This window comes from Oculina patagonica, chromosome 12, assembly GCF_052425735.1.
Source record: "Oculina patagonica isolate OP01 chromosome 12, crgOcupat, whole genome shotgun sequence".
NCBI lineage: Eukaryota > Metazoa > Cnidaria > Anthozoa > Scleractinia > Oculinidae > Oculina > Oculina patagonica.
The window spans coordinates 23,859,408-23,874,470 of record NC_135769.1 but is presented as its reverse complement, the minus strand read 5'-3'; the positions used below and the strand labels follow the sequence as shown (position 1 = coordinate 23,874,470).

The 15,063-nt window shown below is 39.8% G+C and overlaps 2 protein-coding genes across 2 annotated transcripts; one reads left to right on the top strand and one right to left on the bottom strand.

The window, feature by feature from the left end:
• Positions 1 to 412: 412 nt before the first annotated feature.
• LOC144632304 (cytosolic Fe-S cluster assembly factor NUBP1 homolog) lies at positions 413 to 7,264 on the bottom strand. The gene is made up of 10 exons (XM_078490926.1): positions 7,188 to 7,264; positions 6,989 to 7,093; positions 4,587 to 4,720; positions 4,414 to 4,482; positions 3,985 to 4,017; positions 3,711 to 3,801; positions 2,746 to 2,900; positions 2,341 to 2,451; positions 1,453 to 1,639; positions 413 to 583 (listed from the first exon to the last, which is right to left on the bottom strand). The coding sequence occupies exons 1-10, from the start codon at positions 7,225 to 7,227 to the stop codon at positions 543 to 545; spliced, it is 966 nt and encodes a 321-aa protein (XP_078347052.1). The 5' UTR covers positions 7,228 to 7,264; the 3' UTR covers positions 413 to 542.
• A 20-nt stretch (positions 7,265 to 7,284) lies between these two features.
• On the top strand, positions 7,285 to 14,718 carry LOC144632312 (ubiquitin domain-containing protein UBFD1-like). Its single transcript, XM_078490934.1, has 9 exons — positions 7,285 to 7,315; positions 7,442 to 7,744; positions 8,850 to 8,885; positions 9,598 to 9,744; positions 9,929 to 9,960; positions 10,087 to 10,152; positions 11,881 to 11,986; positions 12,543 to 12,625; positions 13,501 to 14,718. Exons 1-9 carry the CDS (start codon positions 7,297 to 7,299, stop codon positions 13,609 to 13,611), a joined length of 903 nt encoding a protein of 300 aa, XP_078347060.1. The 5' UTR covers positions 7,285 to 7,296; the 3' UTR covers positions 13,612 to 14,718.
• The last annotated feature ends 345 nt before the right edge of the window (positions 14,719 to 15,063 follow it).

The window sequence follows — 15,063 nt, the reverse complement described above, 5'->3', positions numbered from 1 at the left end:
GACAACTGTATAAGCACTTTGGATGGCACGACCTCTCTGTATTCTCTTAACCATTCTAATCACTACCTACCTTCCTAGAAATGACCGAAGAACGCAAACTGCACACCCAAATTTCATTGAGCACCATCTTAGTGAATAGACTCATTCAGCTTTGTTGTACATTGCTTCATTTCAAATCCGGTGGGCATTGGAGGATAAGTGTTTCTTCATCGAGCTTATCAGTTCATGGGTGTTTCAGAATGAGAAGTTGTTTTTCAACTGTCTACCTCCCTAACTGAACTGCTGCAGGCTAAAGGAAAACGTCTCACTTCTGTTATAATTTGGGCAGTTATTAATTTAGTCCATGAAGTATTTAATAGTAGTTTGTAAACCGGTTTTCCAATTGTCTCCTCTTCTCTTTCGCCGCGATTTCTTGGTGTTCTTTATCCCCGGCCAAGAAAGCTTTCCGCGTTGATGTCCATGTCGCTATCGATCTGAGAATCACTTTCGCACAATATCACCAAACGGTGGATATTTTCTCCTCAATCCGTAACGATATCAAGTCACTTTTCTCCCTGTGTCTTTCCACAGTAATCCACAATTTCTGTAAAGGAAAGTAACGTAAATTCATTACTCGCTGTTCAGCAACGTAACAATCAAACACAAAAAAGGGAGAGAGCGTGATTCCTTAACGTTACAAACAAACGCTGATGAAACAGCGCGCGGTTCACTAACGTAACAAACAAACACAGCGCGCTGTTTACTAACGTAACAAACAAACAAACACAGCGCGCGGTTCACTAACGTAACAAACAAACAAACAAACACAGCGCGCGGTTTACTAACGTAACAAACAAACACTGAACAAACACAGCGCGCGGTTTACTAACGTAACAAACAAACACTGAACAAACACAGCGCGCGGTTTACTAACCTAACAAACAAACACTGAACAAACACAGCGCGCGGTTCACTTACGTAAAAAACAAACACTGAACAAACACAGCGCGCGGTTCACTAACGTAACAAACAAACAGCACGCGGTTCACCAACGTAACAAACACTGAACAAACACAGCGCGCGGTTCAATAACGTAACAAACACTGAACAAACACAGCGAGCGGTTCACTAATGTAACAAACAAACACTGAACAAACACAGCGCGCGGTTCACTAACGTAACAAACAAACACAAAACACAAAGAGCGCAATTCAACTGAAGGAGAGCGCGAGATTTAGTAACTGAACGTAACAATCAAACACAAAACAGGAGCGTGCGATTTACTCATGACAAACCAACACAAAACAAAGAGAGCGCGAGATTCATTCACGTTACAATCACACACTAGTTGAAGAGAGCGAGATTCACTACGTAACGTATGAAAATAGGTTTTGCAAACTCGTCTGACCCTAGAACGATTCCAGTTTCACTTCAACTGAGTGATTTATTTAAACTGTAAGTACAAACACGTACTTTGAATTATTTGTTTGTAAGCATCAGCAGCCGGTGACTCCGGTACTTCGGACAGAAATGATTTCCCTTCATCACAGCAGCGTCCTATCCTAGGATCAAGAGGAACTTTGCCCAGGAAAGGTACTTCCATATCTGCCGCCATTTTCTCTGCCCCTCCTGTGGTCGGTGGAAAGATCTGCGACTCTTTCTGTGTCAATATAAAACAACAAAAAACATGTTTATTCTGGGAGGGTTACATTTTTGCAATCCTATAAATCTGGGGGAGCTGAAGGCTCAACAGTGCTGATGCTTTAATCCAGTGTCCATATCCTAAAATTATATGTTGTACTGAAACTCCCACCCCCCTGGATGGGATGCTTAAATGTAGGTCTATCTCACTGGTTTATCCCCTCCCCCACATTTTTTGTTAGAACTCGCCAACAAAGATAAGCCAGTAAAATATACACCTGGGTAAAGGGAGCCAGCATGAGAGAAAAAAGTTTTTGCCCAAAGACACAACACAAGGAAGCCAGCCAAGATGACAAAAATTTCTCTGACACTGTTCACATTAGCGTGACTGTTTTTAAATTGAAGCAAGCCTATTAGTAATATCTTCTTCCGGCACTACAGAGGTTATGATGAGTCAAAAAAGAAATATAATGTAAGAAAAGTTAACACTGAGGAAAATTGAGACTAAAGGCCTGGACACATGGTGCAACATTGCATTAAATTTCTAAGTTGCACCTTGCACATAAGACTGCAATAGTAGTTTCAGGGTGGGCATGCTGCAAATTTGTCGTGTACAACATTGCACACATTGTTTTTTTCTTCAGTGATCCATAAAGATAAATAAGGGATCTAAACCTAAAACTGTTCAGCTGTAAGTGTTTTTGTGTTTAACACCATTACCTTGCATTTTGGGCACACAAAACCACTCATATTTTCCACTACTCCAATCACAGGCATTTTCACTTTTTTGCAAAAGTTGATTTCTTTACGTACATCAAGCAAAGATACTTCCTGAAATGAAAAAGCTATTTCTAATTATTAAATGCTTATTTACAAATTAAATGAACTTTGCAGGAGGGAAGGGGCATAAATGCTGCAGCAAAAACAAAGGTGTGACAACCTACAAAAGTTTAAAAATCTGGCAATACACTTGTGGTAAATGGTGTTTAAATCAGCCTGGTGTTCAATTTTTCTTAACCATTACATAGACAGGAGAAACATAAAAAAAAACACAGGAATAACTTCTGAGTTTCCGAAAGACACGCATTTAAAGATAAAAGGTTAATAACTGATTTTTGTCCTTGCCTGTGGAGTTGTGATAATAATAGCTCCATCGACATATGTGTTACTCAAGTACTGCACGATTGACAGGTGCTCATCAGAGGTGCCAGGGGGCGTGTCCACAACAAGGAAGTCCACTTCACCCCAGTCAACATCACGTAAGAACTGTTTAATCAAACCTATAATGACAGATATGACAATGATCATATGGTTAGGTAAATTTGACCCAAGTTTTTCTCACTTCCAACTCAAAGAAAATAAAAAATGCAACCATTTTTCTTAATATAAATTTTATAAATTGAATCTATTTTTTAGTCTAAATACCGGGGTATGTTAAATTACCCTTGGCTTTTGATCAAAGGAGGCTTTTGCATTTGCAAATCTCCCACAGGGTAGATCTTGAAAATTCAGAAAGAGGGGGCTGAAGAAATTGTAGCAAGAGTGCAACCCCCCCCCCCCGCCCAAATAAAAATTGATTTTGTTGAGAAGCTGCTTACAGCATTCTGATTGCATAATCCACTTGACCAAAACCAGGATAACCTACAGCCTGATGGGCCACTAGACCCAAACGCCAGCATTTAATTTATATACGTGGGTGAAAAGAGGCACTGTGAGAGTAAAGTATCATACCCAAGAACACAACACAATGATCCTGGCTTGGGCTTGAACCCAGACACTCAATCTGAAGCAGGGCTCAAGACTAACGGTAGCCAACTAGCCAAAGACTACTAAAATTTAGGTTTTGGCTACCAGGTTTAGCATTCCTACTAGCCATTTGGCTAGTGAAAAACTCGGAAAAGTCAACTGTTCTTGATAGAAATCAATATACCTTACTAGTGAAAAATAACTTTTGGCTAGTAAAATCTGACATGTCACTAGCCAGTAAACCAGTGAGTTAAAAAGTTAGTCTCAAGCCCAGTGAAGTCTAGCCCACTAACCATTTTAAGTCACCAAGCCTCCCATGAGAATATAGAAGGACTTAGACTTACCATTTTTCTTGGGTCCTCTCCAGATGACAGCATCACTAGGGCTGCTTAGCAAGAACCCCACAGACATAACACCAAGATTGTCTTCTACATACTGAATGGAACAAACCAGTCACAACATGTACAAACAACACAACAGCAGTAACTCATTAGAAACCAAATTTTTCGTCAAGGCAGATTAAAACCATAAAGGTTATAAAAATGTATTAATGATATATGTGAAAAGCTTTCAAAGAAAAAAAATACCTAACACAATTACATTGAAATACATTCTTACCACAGGTGACCATCCTGAGCCACTTTGGTGTACCTGTGAACAAAAAAATAAGATTAACTTTCCAGTTTAATTAGTTTGACATACTGGCTCAACATTGGCAATGACCTTTGTTCTACTTAGAACCTAAATATAACGTCACAGAACTGTCTCACATTAAGTAGTATTACAACCACAAAGATCACTTTTGCTACCCATATCTTTCATATGTATAGTTGAATCCCAATAACTCAAACCTTCAAGGGAAATCGAAAAAGGTTGGAGATATTGGGAGTTTGAGTTACTGAGGGTAAAATTAGTAAGAAAACGACTCGAAGGGGAATCGAAAAAGGTTCAAGTTAGCAGGAGGTTTGAGTTACCGAGGGTTCGAGTTATCGGGATTCAACTGTATGTATATCACATGTTTTAGGCCCAGTGGTCAACAAATCTTACCTGTTCTCCATCAAGACCCATCACTTTGGGAATAGAAGGACCACAGATATCAACGTCCAACACAGCAATCTGAAATACACAGAAGGTCACCAATTTTAGTTAAAAGTATTAAAGAATAAATATTTACTTGCGAGTATGAACTAATGATGATATGAGTATCAAATGAATTCTACCTGTTTGCTGTCATCAGCTGCAAGCCCATGTGCTAGATGAGCAGTAAAGGTACTTTTTCCAACTCCTCCTTTACCAGACAGTACCAGGATCTTGTGCTTGACTGATGACATTCGTTCCTTTACTTCTGCTACAGCTAAAACAGTGAAAAGTATTTATGAAACACAATTTTTTATATTAGAAAACATATTTTATTGATGCTTTGAGGTGAGAAATGTATACAGATAAGTAAAAAAACATTAGCATATATCACAAAGCGCTCAGTTGACTTTGTCTGTGGCTTGGAGATAAAGCGATAGGGAAGCTTGATCGTGTTAAATCAGGATTCTGGGGAAAAATTGACCCTGTTCCAGAGTCAACAGGGTGTTTTTTATACCCTAGTTCCAGAGTCAGATAGGCAAAAAGCATAGCATTACATCTCAGCCACGGATTAAATGTGTTGTTCAGAAATGAGGCATACCGCTGGTCTTTGACACCGAAGACTCGGTAATTTACTTGTCGGCAAGCTTCGGGTTTGCTCCGAAGTAATTGTTGAAAATCTTCGGAGATATCGGGTTCAAACGAATGAAAAGGACTTGTGACTTTTGAGGGGAAATTGTTTGCATGCATTTCAAAAGAACTCGACAATGACGCTTAATTATGGTCCCGAAAGTGCGTATCCTTTTGTTCTTTCAAGTGGTGTGTTCCCTAAAAAATCTCACCTCGCAATCCCATCTCTTTCCATCTAAAAACGTTTCGCACAAGATTAGGAAAGATTATATTGATTTATTATTGAGATGTGTTCTACAAGCTTGAAAATGAGCATTTAAACGTAATTTTGCGTTCAGTATTTCCAGAGAAACGATTTATTCGGTAAATTACAAACGCAACTTACTGCCTCCGGGGATCCGTCACGTCTGACTGAGTTTCGCTTTTTGCAAACTGGAAGTCAGAGTAAAAATCGGAAAAACCAAAATTTATTGTAGTTATTTGTCTATCATCGCCGTATTAGTTTACGTTACAGTCAGATACCAACGAAAAAGAAATAAGTTTGTTTGGATTCGATTGACTGCACTTGTCATAACAACAGACAAATTCTTGTTATCAGTTATTATGCAAATAATAACGAACATTCTTCTGCGTGGCTCACTCGCTTATTTTCAATTATAAACAAACTATTGGTACACAAAATCACAATCCAACACTGTCAAATGAATTTATTTATTTTCTTTTCGCTTGCGAATGGTTATTTTCACTTCGATGAACTGAATATAAAAATGCCGACATTCACTAGGTTTATTCATAATCGAGCGATCTCAATCGCTTTTCACTTGCGAATGTTTATTTTGACTTCGATTAACTGAATATAAATATCCTGACATTCAACAGGTTTATTTATAATCGACCGATCTCAATCGCTTTTCGCTTGCGAATGTTTATTTTGACTTCGATGAACTGAATATAAATATGCCGACATTACGACATGACCAAAGTGAACTGTCAACAATATATTTAAAGGTAAACGTGGAATATGCGCCAACGTAAAAAAAGCTAATTTATCAACGAAAATCATCTAGTACTGGAATGTTTTTGCGTGTTTTCGACAGCTCGCGCCACACATTGCGGTGTTTTCGTTTAAAATACTTTTACGTCTGCGTTACAAATAGGGTTTGAAAAATCAATCAAGTGAAAATCTAAGACAAAACAAGAACATCGCACCTATCATCAAAGCGTTTGCGCTCGTGAACCTTCGGAAAGGCATCGGTCTGTGAATTATGAATTATCAATGAGAAAGAACAATAGCACGAATATATGAATAATAATCGACCCACAAAATGTGGGTACACAAATAATCCGTGGCTGTGTTGTAATGGTACCCTGTTGAGTAGCACATACCCGTTTAGCCCTTATATGGGAGTACCCCCCCCAGGGATATATGACAGACTATAACCTGGTGTATTGTAACCAATAGAATTCCTAGGGATATCACTGGGATATTAGCCAGAGTGCCTTGTGTACATCCCACACTGAAAATATGCCAACATTTTATTTTTAAGTCTATGCCAAGGCCCTATAAAATTTGTACCAAAGATCTTTGGCGTCCCCATAAAATGCAGCCTGGCCAGATATTAGGGGATTTAGAGCAGATTTTCTTGACTAGAGGTAAATCATCATGTTTACTTGCATCCTGCGTGCAATCAGTCTAATCAGCACGTGTTTAAGGTATGTCCCTCCAGCACCTCCACGCCCTAACCCCCACCCCTCCCCCATGAAGTTAAAACGACATCAAACGAGGGGTCGACAGTGACAATGCATTTATTAAGTTTTAAAATTTTTCAAGGGAACACATAATATGTAACACGTAAGTTCGGTAACGTAAAATATAGATTACACTTCTAAATGTTACTACGTGTCAATATACTACCTGGATCTGGTCCTAGCGGTTTGCTTGAGGCGCAAGTACTTTGATTTGGACAGCCCTGACACGCACTGCTTTTTCCAGCCTGTTCACTCCCCGTTCCTGGGCAGTCTGTCATTAAAAGGAAAAAGAGTCAAGTCAGTTAACAAAAAATCACGTATTACATTGGTTAAAATCATGAAACACAAGGCAAAATCAAGCTTACGTTCGGGTGCATTTTCCGGAACGTCCGTCTTGTCCGCCATGTTGGATTCTTATCCGCGCCCGCAATCAACACGTCCCTTTCGCGCATGGCCTTTTGAGAGAGAACAAACATGGCGGAAGAAGGCTCTGGTAATTTTTTTGTTGATTTTTTTCCCGATGCACTGAATTAAAATGAATTGCAAAAATCGTCATTTTGTATAATTTAAACGTTTTTTAACACAGACTGTTTAAAAATGTTTTCTCTCTTGATTTTAGTCCCAGATGCGGAGGACAAGTTAGAGGCAGAACCAGACCGATCTTCGGAATTGGACCCTTGTCGGCCAAAATGTTGTCCAAAAAGTGCTGATGTCGAAAATGAAACCGAAGACATGAACGAAAAATCAAAAGAGGATTTTAGCGTGGAGGAGAAAGAAAAAGACACGACAGAAGAAGACCAAGCTACGTCGTGTAGAGAAACTGCAAATTTCCGTGTGGTCTGGAACAAGAAAAATTACGAAGTTACTTTTCCCGTCGACGAAACAGCTGATAGTCTAAAACAACACATCGAAAATCTCACAGGTTTGATTATATTTGGGCTCACACTTATACATTGTTTTTGAATGTATATAATAACGTAAATATCACGGTTTTTTTTGTTTAAATCCGCAGTCTTTACACGTCATTCCTATTTAACAGTCAAATTAGACCTGTCAAAACACTAAAATTATTATTGGATTAACACGTTGCGGTAAAAAAGTGTGACTATGAAAGCAGAAGTGGTGTTGAAAATTTTTGGACAGGACTTGGGGTGGATTTTTGGACATGGGTAGGGGTTGGGTGGCACTGCAGGTATTTTTAAACTTCTACCAGATCTATGCAAAATCTAGATCAATATCAGACAAAATCTGTTTTGATAATGTGTCAGCAATTTAAACTTTTCTTTGTGAAATGTTCTCTCTCAAAGGGTTTAAGGTCTGTGTAATTGTTGTTCTGGTCAATCATTTATGTTATTAATTTAAATAGCAGACATTCTTTTAAGTTGCCTGGCAACAACAGGACACATTGAAGAATGGCCTGGGATATGATTTGATAGTCAAGTATTAACTTTTATTTTAAATGACAGCTAGATGTTCTATAAAATTCAATCCTCATAATTTTCTATGAAAATTTGTTAAGCAGCTCTCTGCTTGCCTAGGGCTGTTGCTTGCATGTCTTAGTTTACTGTTTTATGATTTAGACGGCAGACAACTTGCCTTATCTTTGTTCGTCGGTCAAGTGAGATGAAAAGTTACTTGCCATAGGTGGTGGAGTAGGGGGGCAGAGGGGCAAGGGGAGTGGATTGTAGCCCCCCCCCCCAAAAAAAAAAAAAGAAAATGAAAATTTAGAAGGTCTCAGGGTCTTCTCTCCCCCCTCCACACTTCAGTGCTGAACATAGGCAGAGGTTGCAGAGGGGTGGGGGGCGAGGGGGGCTGCAGTCCCCCCAGTGCGGAAATTTTAACCATTTTTCTGGTAAAATGCTTGGAATTAGGGCAACAGTCCCAGAGAAAAAAAGAAAGAAAATAAGCCGACTCTTGACCTACTTGTTACTTTTATATAAGTCTCACCCAGGCTTCCCCATTCCTGTGTTGTGAGTGAGTTTCACATTTTTGTTATATATGTGATGAATACATTATTTTTAAAACAGGTTTACCAGTGTCAATGCAAAAGCTGATGTACAAAGGTAATGGCTAGTAACAATAAGTCAAATGTTTCCTAAGTTTTTTTGATTGCTAGTTTAACTTGGCTAGGTCCTTTAATTTGTGGTATTCTCCTTTGAACTGGACACTTAACTCTAAAAATACCTCTTTCTCTGTGCAAGTAATTACTGTAATGTGGTAGCATACTACAGAGATGAGAGCATTAGCACTGATAGGCCATCAGTGGCTCCAAGTGTGGGAGATGCAGTGGACTGATGGTCAGTGTCTTGAATTCCAGATCTAGTGTCTGGGTTTGATTGCACTGTCTGGAGTCACAGTGTTGTGGTCTTGTGTAAATGGTAATATGAGAAAAACGCTGTTGGGTTGCTTCAAGTAGTAACCTACTAAGGGCCTGATTACCTGGCAAATTTCAGCCTGGGTTTTTGAAACCGGGCTAGACATCTCAGCCCAGGCAAACAGGCTGAAAAACCTCATGTAATCGCGTTTTCAATTTCAGCCCGGGCTGAAAGTAAGCTTGCGGATGTGCAGTGGTGGTTTTCAACGAAAGAAAATGGCGGCCATGATAATTATTCAATTTAAAAAGTGTGCAGTCCGGGCTGAAATTCTCCATGTAATAGCAACAAAATTCCAGCCCGGCAAACCGAGCTGAAATTTCAGCCCGGGCTGAAATTCGTCATATAATCGGGCCCTTAAGGGGAGAAACATTTATTTATTTCCTTTCTTTTTGTTTTACAGGGCTTGTCAAGGATGGCAGCAAAACATTAAGAGAATTAAATGTCACCAATGGAGTGAAAATGATGGTTGTAGGCTCAACCATTAATGATGTCATGAAAGTCACTCCACCTCCCCCAGGGGCTTTAAAAGAAGAGAAAACAGCCTCAGGTAGGGTGGGGTGAGATGGGAGATAATTGCCAGACTAATGTACTTCTTAGATCGAGCACATGCTGACACTTCATATGAAAATCCTTTTAGCATTTTAAATTTTTGCTTTAGGTGAATTTATTTAATCATTCACCCAATGCATATCTTTTCATTGTCTAATTTTGTTTTTCTTCCTTTTTAACAGCTTCCACAAAGGAACCTCTGTGTAAACAAAAGGTTCAAGTCATTAAAACCATTTTTTAATTTCTCTTTCAATTTTATTAATAACAAACCAGTCATTTTGCATGTATGTTTTAGTTGAAGAGGCACACTGAGAAATGGGTGTCATTTGTCTCATTTCAGATGCATAAAAAAGTTTTAGACAAAGGAAAACCAGATGACGTTATGCCAGGAATCAAGAATAAAAAAGTAATTCTGTTTTGTTGACTCCATGTTCTAAAATGCTGAAATGGCCTTGCGACGGACTAGAATTCCATTTAAAAAGGGAAGTCTTAAGCCATGCGGCCCATACTGCCAGAGCTTATCCCGGTTTCTGTAGCATTAAGCGGCTAGGAATATTTCTACTCCCCCTGAATGGGATGCTAGTCCATCGCAGGGTATCCTCCCCAGCATTATGTCGCTGGTACCCATATATACCCCTGGGTGGAAAGAGGCACTATGAGAGTAAAGTGTCTTGCCCAAGAACACAACACAGTGACCCCGGCCAGCGCTGGAACCTGGACCCCTGGATTCGAAGTCCGGCACACTAACCATTAGTCCACTGTGCCTCCCATATTAGGGGCACCTTATACTTAAACTAGTGGTAACCACAGGTTAGAAAGTGCGGGCCTTGACGCACTTAGAACTGAAAGGCACTGACTGGTACGAGAGTGCGTAATGTTAGATGGCAGTGTCAATAAATAAATGATAAAATGGACAAAAGACAATGGTATTCCAAGTAACGCGTCACGCAAGGAATGCATGTTTTTATCATTTCCTATTGCAGCGAACCAATCTATGTTGTTGATTACACAGTTTTGTGGAGTGTAATCGAGCACTCGTTGTGAACTGAGATGTGTTTTTTCTCAGTTGGTAAACTCGCTATGTTGTGCTTGCCTTTTGTTAACGTGGTGCGATTAATGAAAAATCACTGGACAAAATTAAAGACAATTATTCCGAGCAACGCGTCACGCTTTAATAATTGCCGCGAACTGGCTGCGAACCAGTCAGAGTTGTTTTTTGATTGACAGTTGATTGTGAAGTGTAGTCGAGCACGTGGTGTCAATTGAGATGTGATTTTCCTCGGATGATAAACTCGCTATGTTGTCAGTGTTACAACGAATTCCACGAGAATAACCGTTGCTGGAATCATTCGCTTTGCCGTTGTTTTATCTGTGATAGAATCACAGCAAATTTTCTCAAAAGCAGCACCTATAAAACAACGTCTACAAATTGTAATGTTTGCAATCTTCCATGTGACAGAAGCATAGATCTTATGTGACAAACTGTTGAGAGATTGACTCATTTTTCGCATTCTTATCGTCCTTGGAGAAGAGATTTTTCTCTTTTGTTGTTATGACAAACTATCGTGATTGACACATTTTTCGCGTTCCGATCGTTCTTAGTAGAAGAACAAAATTTTCAACTTCCGGTTTCTGTTCGCCTATTATTAACGTGGCGCGCACGCGTAAAATGCAATCCACTGGTCACTGTCAAGATTAGGGTTGCGGGCCTCTGTTGGGCCCGCAAATAGAATACTGCCCTGGATCGGACCCTCAATATCTCACTAATGGGAAAGCTTATCATGCCTTTTCATGCCTGAAAATCCTGTATTTACCACTGAGCATGTTCTATTTCAGTTTTTCAAAGGGCTCTACCTCATTTCAGAGTAAGCAGCAAAATATACAGGCCTATGCCATGTAGCTTTAATGAAATCTTTTTTTTGAGTCAGTGACATATGAAGTCCTTTCTCCCCATGTGATCGCAAGATGAAGGGAGGAATCAGAAAAAAACAAAATCAACTCATGTATGACACAAAGTTCTTTTGTGTGACTGTAAAAGGTGCATCCAAAATGACTACAGTGACCTTTCTGCTTGACCAAAAGCTGGGAAGAGGTATAGGGAACAGGTGTAATCTGTACCATTCGCTTTTTATAGGAAAAGTTACCAACTGTTCCAATTGCTGGAATGTACAACAAATATGGAGGAAAAGTCAGATTAACTTTCAAACTTGAGTTGGATCAACTTTGGATTGGAACAAAAGGTATGTCACATTGGTTTGCTGGCTGTCTTTCCTGGTTAAAGGCTCTCTGAACTTCTAACCAATGCTAAGCTTTGGTCCAGTGTTAATAAAATTAGACAGTGCCAAATGCCAAATTAGGGACTATAGTATATCATGGGCATGACAGGAAGTGGGTAATTTCACATTTATTCCTCTCAGGTTTGGCAGAAAAAAAATACTCACATTCCATAATGTATTGCTCCAAAAAGTATCCATTCTTCCCCTACAGAAAATTGTTTTTGCTTTAATCCCCACCCCTCTAAAAGTTCCATTTTGTTTCATAATTTCCTAATAAAAGTTTTGGCCTTTTGAGACCCCCTCCCCCCCCCCCCCTCCTTATTGGAATTTCTGATGTCCCTCAGTGAATAGGGAAATCAGATATTTCCTTGAACCAAACTACAGAATTGGAGTTGCATTACATTTCAATAGACGCATTTTTTCAATATGATACTAGTATATACTGTACATCCAAATTTGCAAGCTCGTGATGAAAAACAAAAGTTACTTAATATTTGTTGTTTTTCTTTTATTTGCACAGAGCGAACAGAAAAGATACCAATGGGATCAATAAAAAATGTAATATCAGAACCAATTGAGGACCATGATGGATACCATATGTTGGTAAGAGGAAAAGAAAGAAGAGCTCCTAAAGCCCTGCTCAAACGTCCCAACAGAATTTTTCATCCAATAGAATTGTTGCCTCCCCCCCGGGGGGGGGGGGGGGCGAAGGGTGGCCGCCGCCGCGGGGGCGACAAGGCGCGCGGCCGAAACGACCGACAAACACAAAGCACCACAGCGGAAAGGGGGGTTGTTCTTCACAATTACCGAATTGTTACGGAACAGTGTTGAGTGAAAATGTTGGAACCGTTTGATGACCCTGTTGGAAAATGTTGGTAGCAAGTTTTGTTCAAGTCAATTGTTCTTTTTATATTTTCCAACATTTGAAAAACCGTGTGGAACTGTCCAACATGTATGTTACGTTCCTTGGGCCACAGTATATTGCAACAAGACCCAACATTATTCGAAGACGTACCTTTTTATCAAGGTTTATCTTAGTCAATCAAAAAGCCCGCTAATAGACTTATAGAGCGATTTTCTACGAGAGTCGAAAGCAATTTGCGTTTGCTTTGGTTTTTCTTTACTACGCTTAGTGATTGGTTTAAAAAACTCGGGCCACATTCTCAGCCAATCAGAAGTAAAACAAAAACCAATCGTGACTCGCTTGCGTGCGTTTTCTTGCACTGCATGCCGGCTACATGTCCGGGCTACATGTATGCTTCGTTAAGCCATAGTCTACTAACTATGGTAAGCCGGCACGAAGCGCGGGAAAACGTGTGTGACGAGTCACGATTGGTTGTGGTTTTACTTTTGATTGGTTGAGAAAGTGGCGCGAGTTCTTTAACTCACTAAGTGTAGTACAATAATGTGAAAATCGCTCTAGCAAGCGGCTGTATTCCTTCTCTGGTGTTTAAACGGACTTGTTGTTTTTGTTGCAGGCCATTCAGCTGGGACCAACAGAAGCTTCTCGGTATTGGATCTACTGGGTTCCTGCACAATACGTTGATGCCATTAAAGACATTATTCTCGGCAAATGGCAGCCTTTCTAGACTGTTATACGGAATTTCCACCCGTGAAATGATCTTAAAAGTAAAAGCTGCGCTATTTAATGGCTTGCTTTTAAATGGAAACACTAATGATGAACCGTATCAGTTCATGTAGAGATCGCAGATTGAGATATTTTTTGAAGTACAACAGTTATTGAAGTTTCACTTTTCGTAGTCGAGATATCAGTTGCTGCGCAAAAAGTAAGCTGCGTCGGGAACGTTTAACGAGAATTTCCATGTGTCGCTTATAGACTGAATCAAATTGTCAGTCGTTCTTGGTTCTTGTACTGCTGAAGCTCTGAGACATTCCAGTTTAGCCGGTTTTCGCGCAGTTTTGTGACAGCTTGTGACAATTTCTGTGATGGTCACTGCTTTATATTCTGTGATTCAGAACTCTTCGATAATGAAAATGATTTGTTTTGTTGTTTTCGGAACAGAGGACATTTAAAAGTGATTTTTTTTTATTTCTCATTTGCTGTGACGTTTGACAAGTTCATGTTATCGAATGCAGCCGAACCTCCCTGTGCGACCACCTCCCTGTCGTGTGTGACCGCTTTCCAAAATACCCAAAATTTTCTGGTAAAAACATTATAATCTTAATGTCTCGTATGCGACTGCGACCACTCTAACGCTGAGGGTTTAAAATTTTCTGTTGTTTTTAAACGCCCGGTAAGCGACAGTTTCATATAATCCGAACTCTGGCTCAAAGTTTGTTTTGGAATTTATAGAATATTTATTTCTCATATTCAATGTTCGCGAGTGGCTGTTGGTTTATCGTGACACTGCTAGTATTTGGGAATTGCACTGGCCGCACTGAAATCTCTTTAACCATTACTAGATGTGTTTTAGATTTATGGAAACATTTGTGTATGGAATCAGCCTCTCAATTGACTCAAAAATTAGATCCCGTGTGGTTCGACCTCGCGTTAGTGATCGCCTCCCGTAAGCGACCTCAAAGGCTTGACATTTCGAGTGGTTGCTTGCACTTACGGACGGTTCGACTGTATCGAAAACATGGCTTACATCAGAGAAAACTTTCTACCCTCTCGGCCACTTGATTTCACGGCGTTTTAGCTTATTGATTGAACCAATCAGAAGAGAGTTGCTATTTTTGACTGAACCAATCAGAACAGAGTTGCTAGTTAGATTGAACCAATCAACATAGTTGCAATTTTTGATTGAACTAGTCCGAACACAGTTGCTATTTCTGATCTAAGTAGATGCAAGACCAAAACATGGTTTCTCTAACATTGGAAATACTTGCTATTGTTTTTAGTTCTGTAACGCTACGCTCGAGCGTAGCGTTGCGTGACGGGGAGAGGGCTAGAACTGGACTACTTTACACTGGCGTTGTTATCAGAGCCATTGAAAAAGAAGCCTACTTGGAGACTGTTATTATTGTCGTAACGCAACGCTTTGAACGCAATTGCGTGACGACCGCAATGGAATTCGTTG

Bases quoted from the DNA above. Each gene is read 5' to 3' on its own strand.
- LOC144632312 (XM_078490934.1), top strand. The intron at 9,745-9,928 runs GTAGGGTGGGGT...CCTTTTTAACAG, and splicing joins AGAAGAGAAAACAGCCTCAG to CTTCCACAAAGGAACCTCTG. The intron at 10,153-11,880 runs GTAATTCTGTTT...CGCTTTTTATAG, and splicing joins CAGGAATCAAGAATAAAAAA to GAAAAGTTACCAACTGTTCC.
- LOC144632304 (XM_078490926.1), bottom strand. From the start codon at position 7,227: ATGGCGGACAAGACGGACGTTCCGGAAAATGCACCCGAAC. The intron at 4,018-4,413 runs GTAAGATTTGTT...TTTTGTTCACAG, and splicing joins TGGGTCTTGATGGAGAACAG to GTACACCAAAGTGGCTCAGG. The intron at 584-1,452 runs GTACGTGTTTGT...TTTCCTTTACAG, and splicing joins TTACAAACAAATAATTCAAA to AAATTGTGGATTACTGTGGA.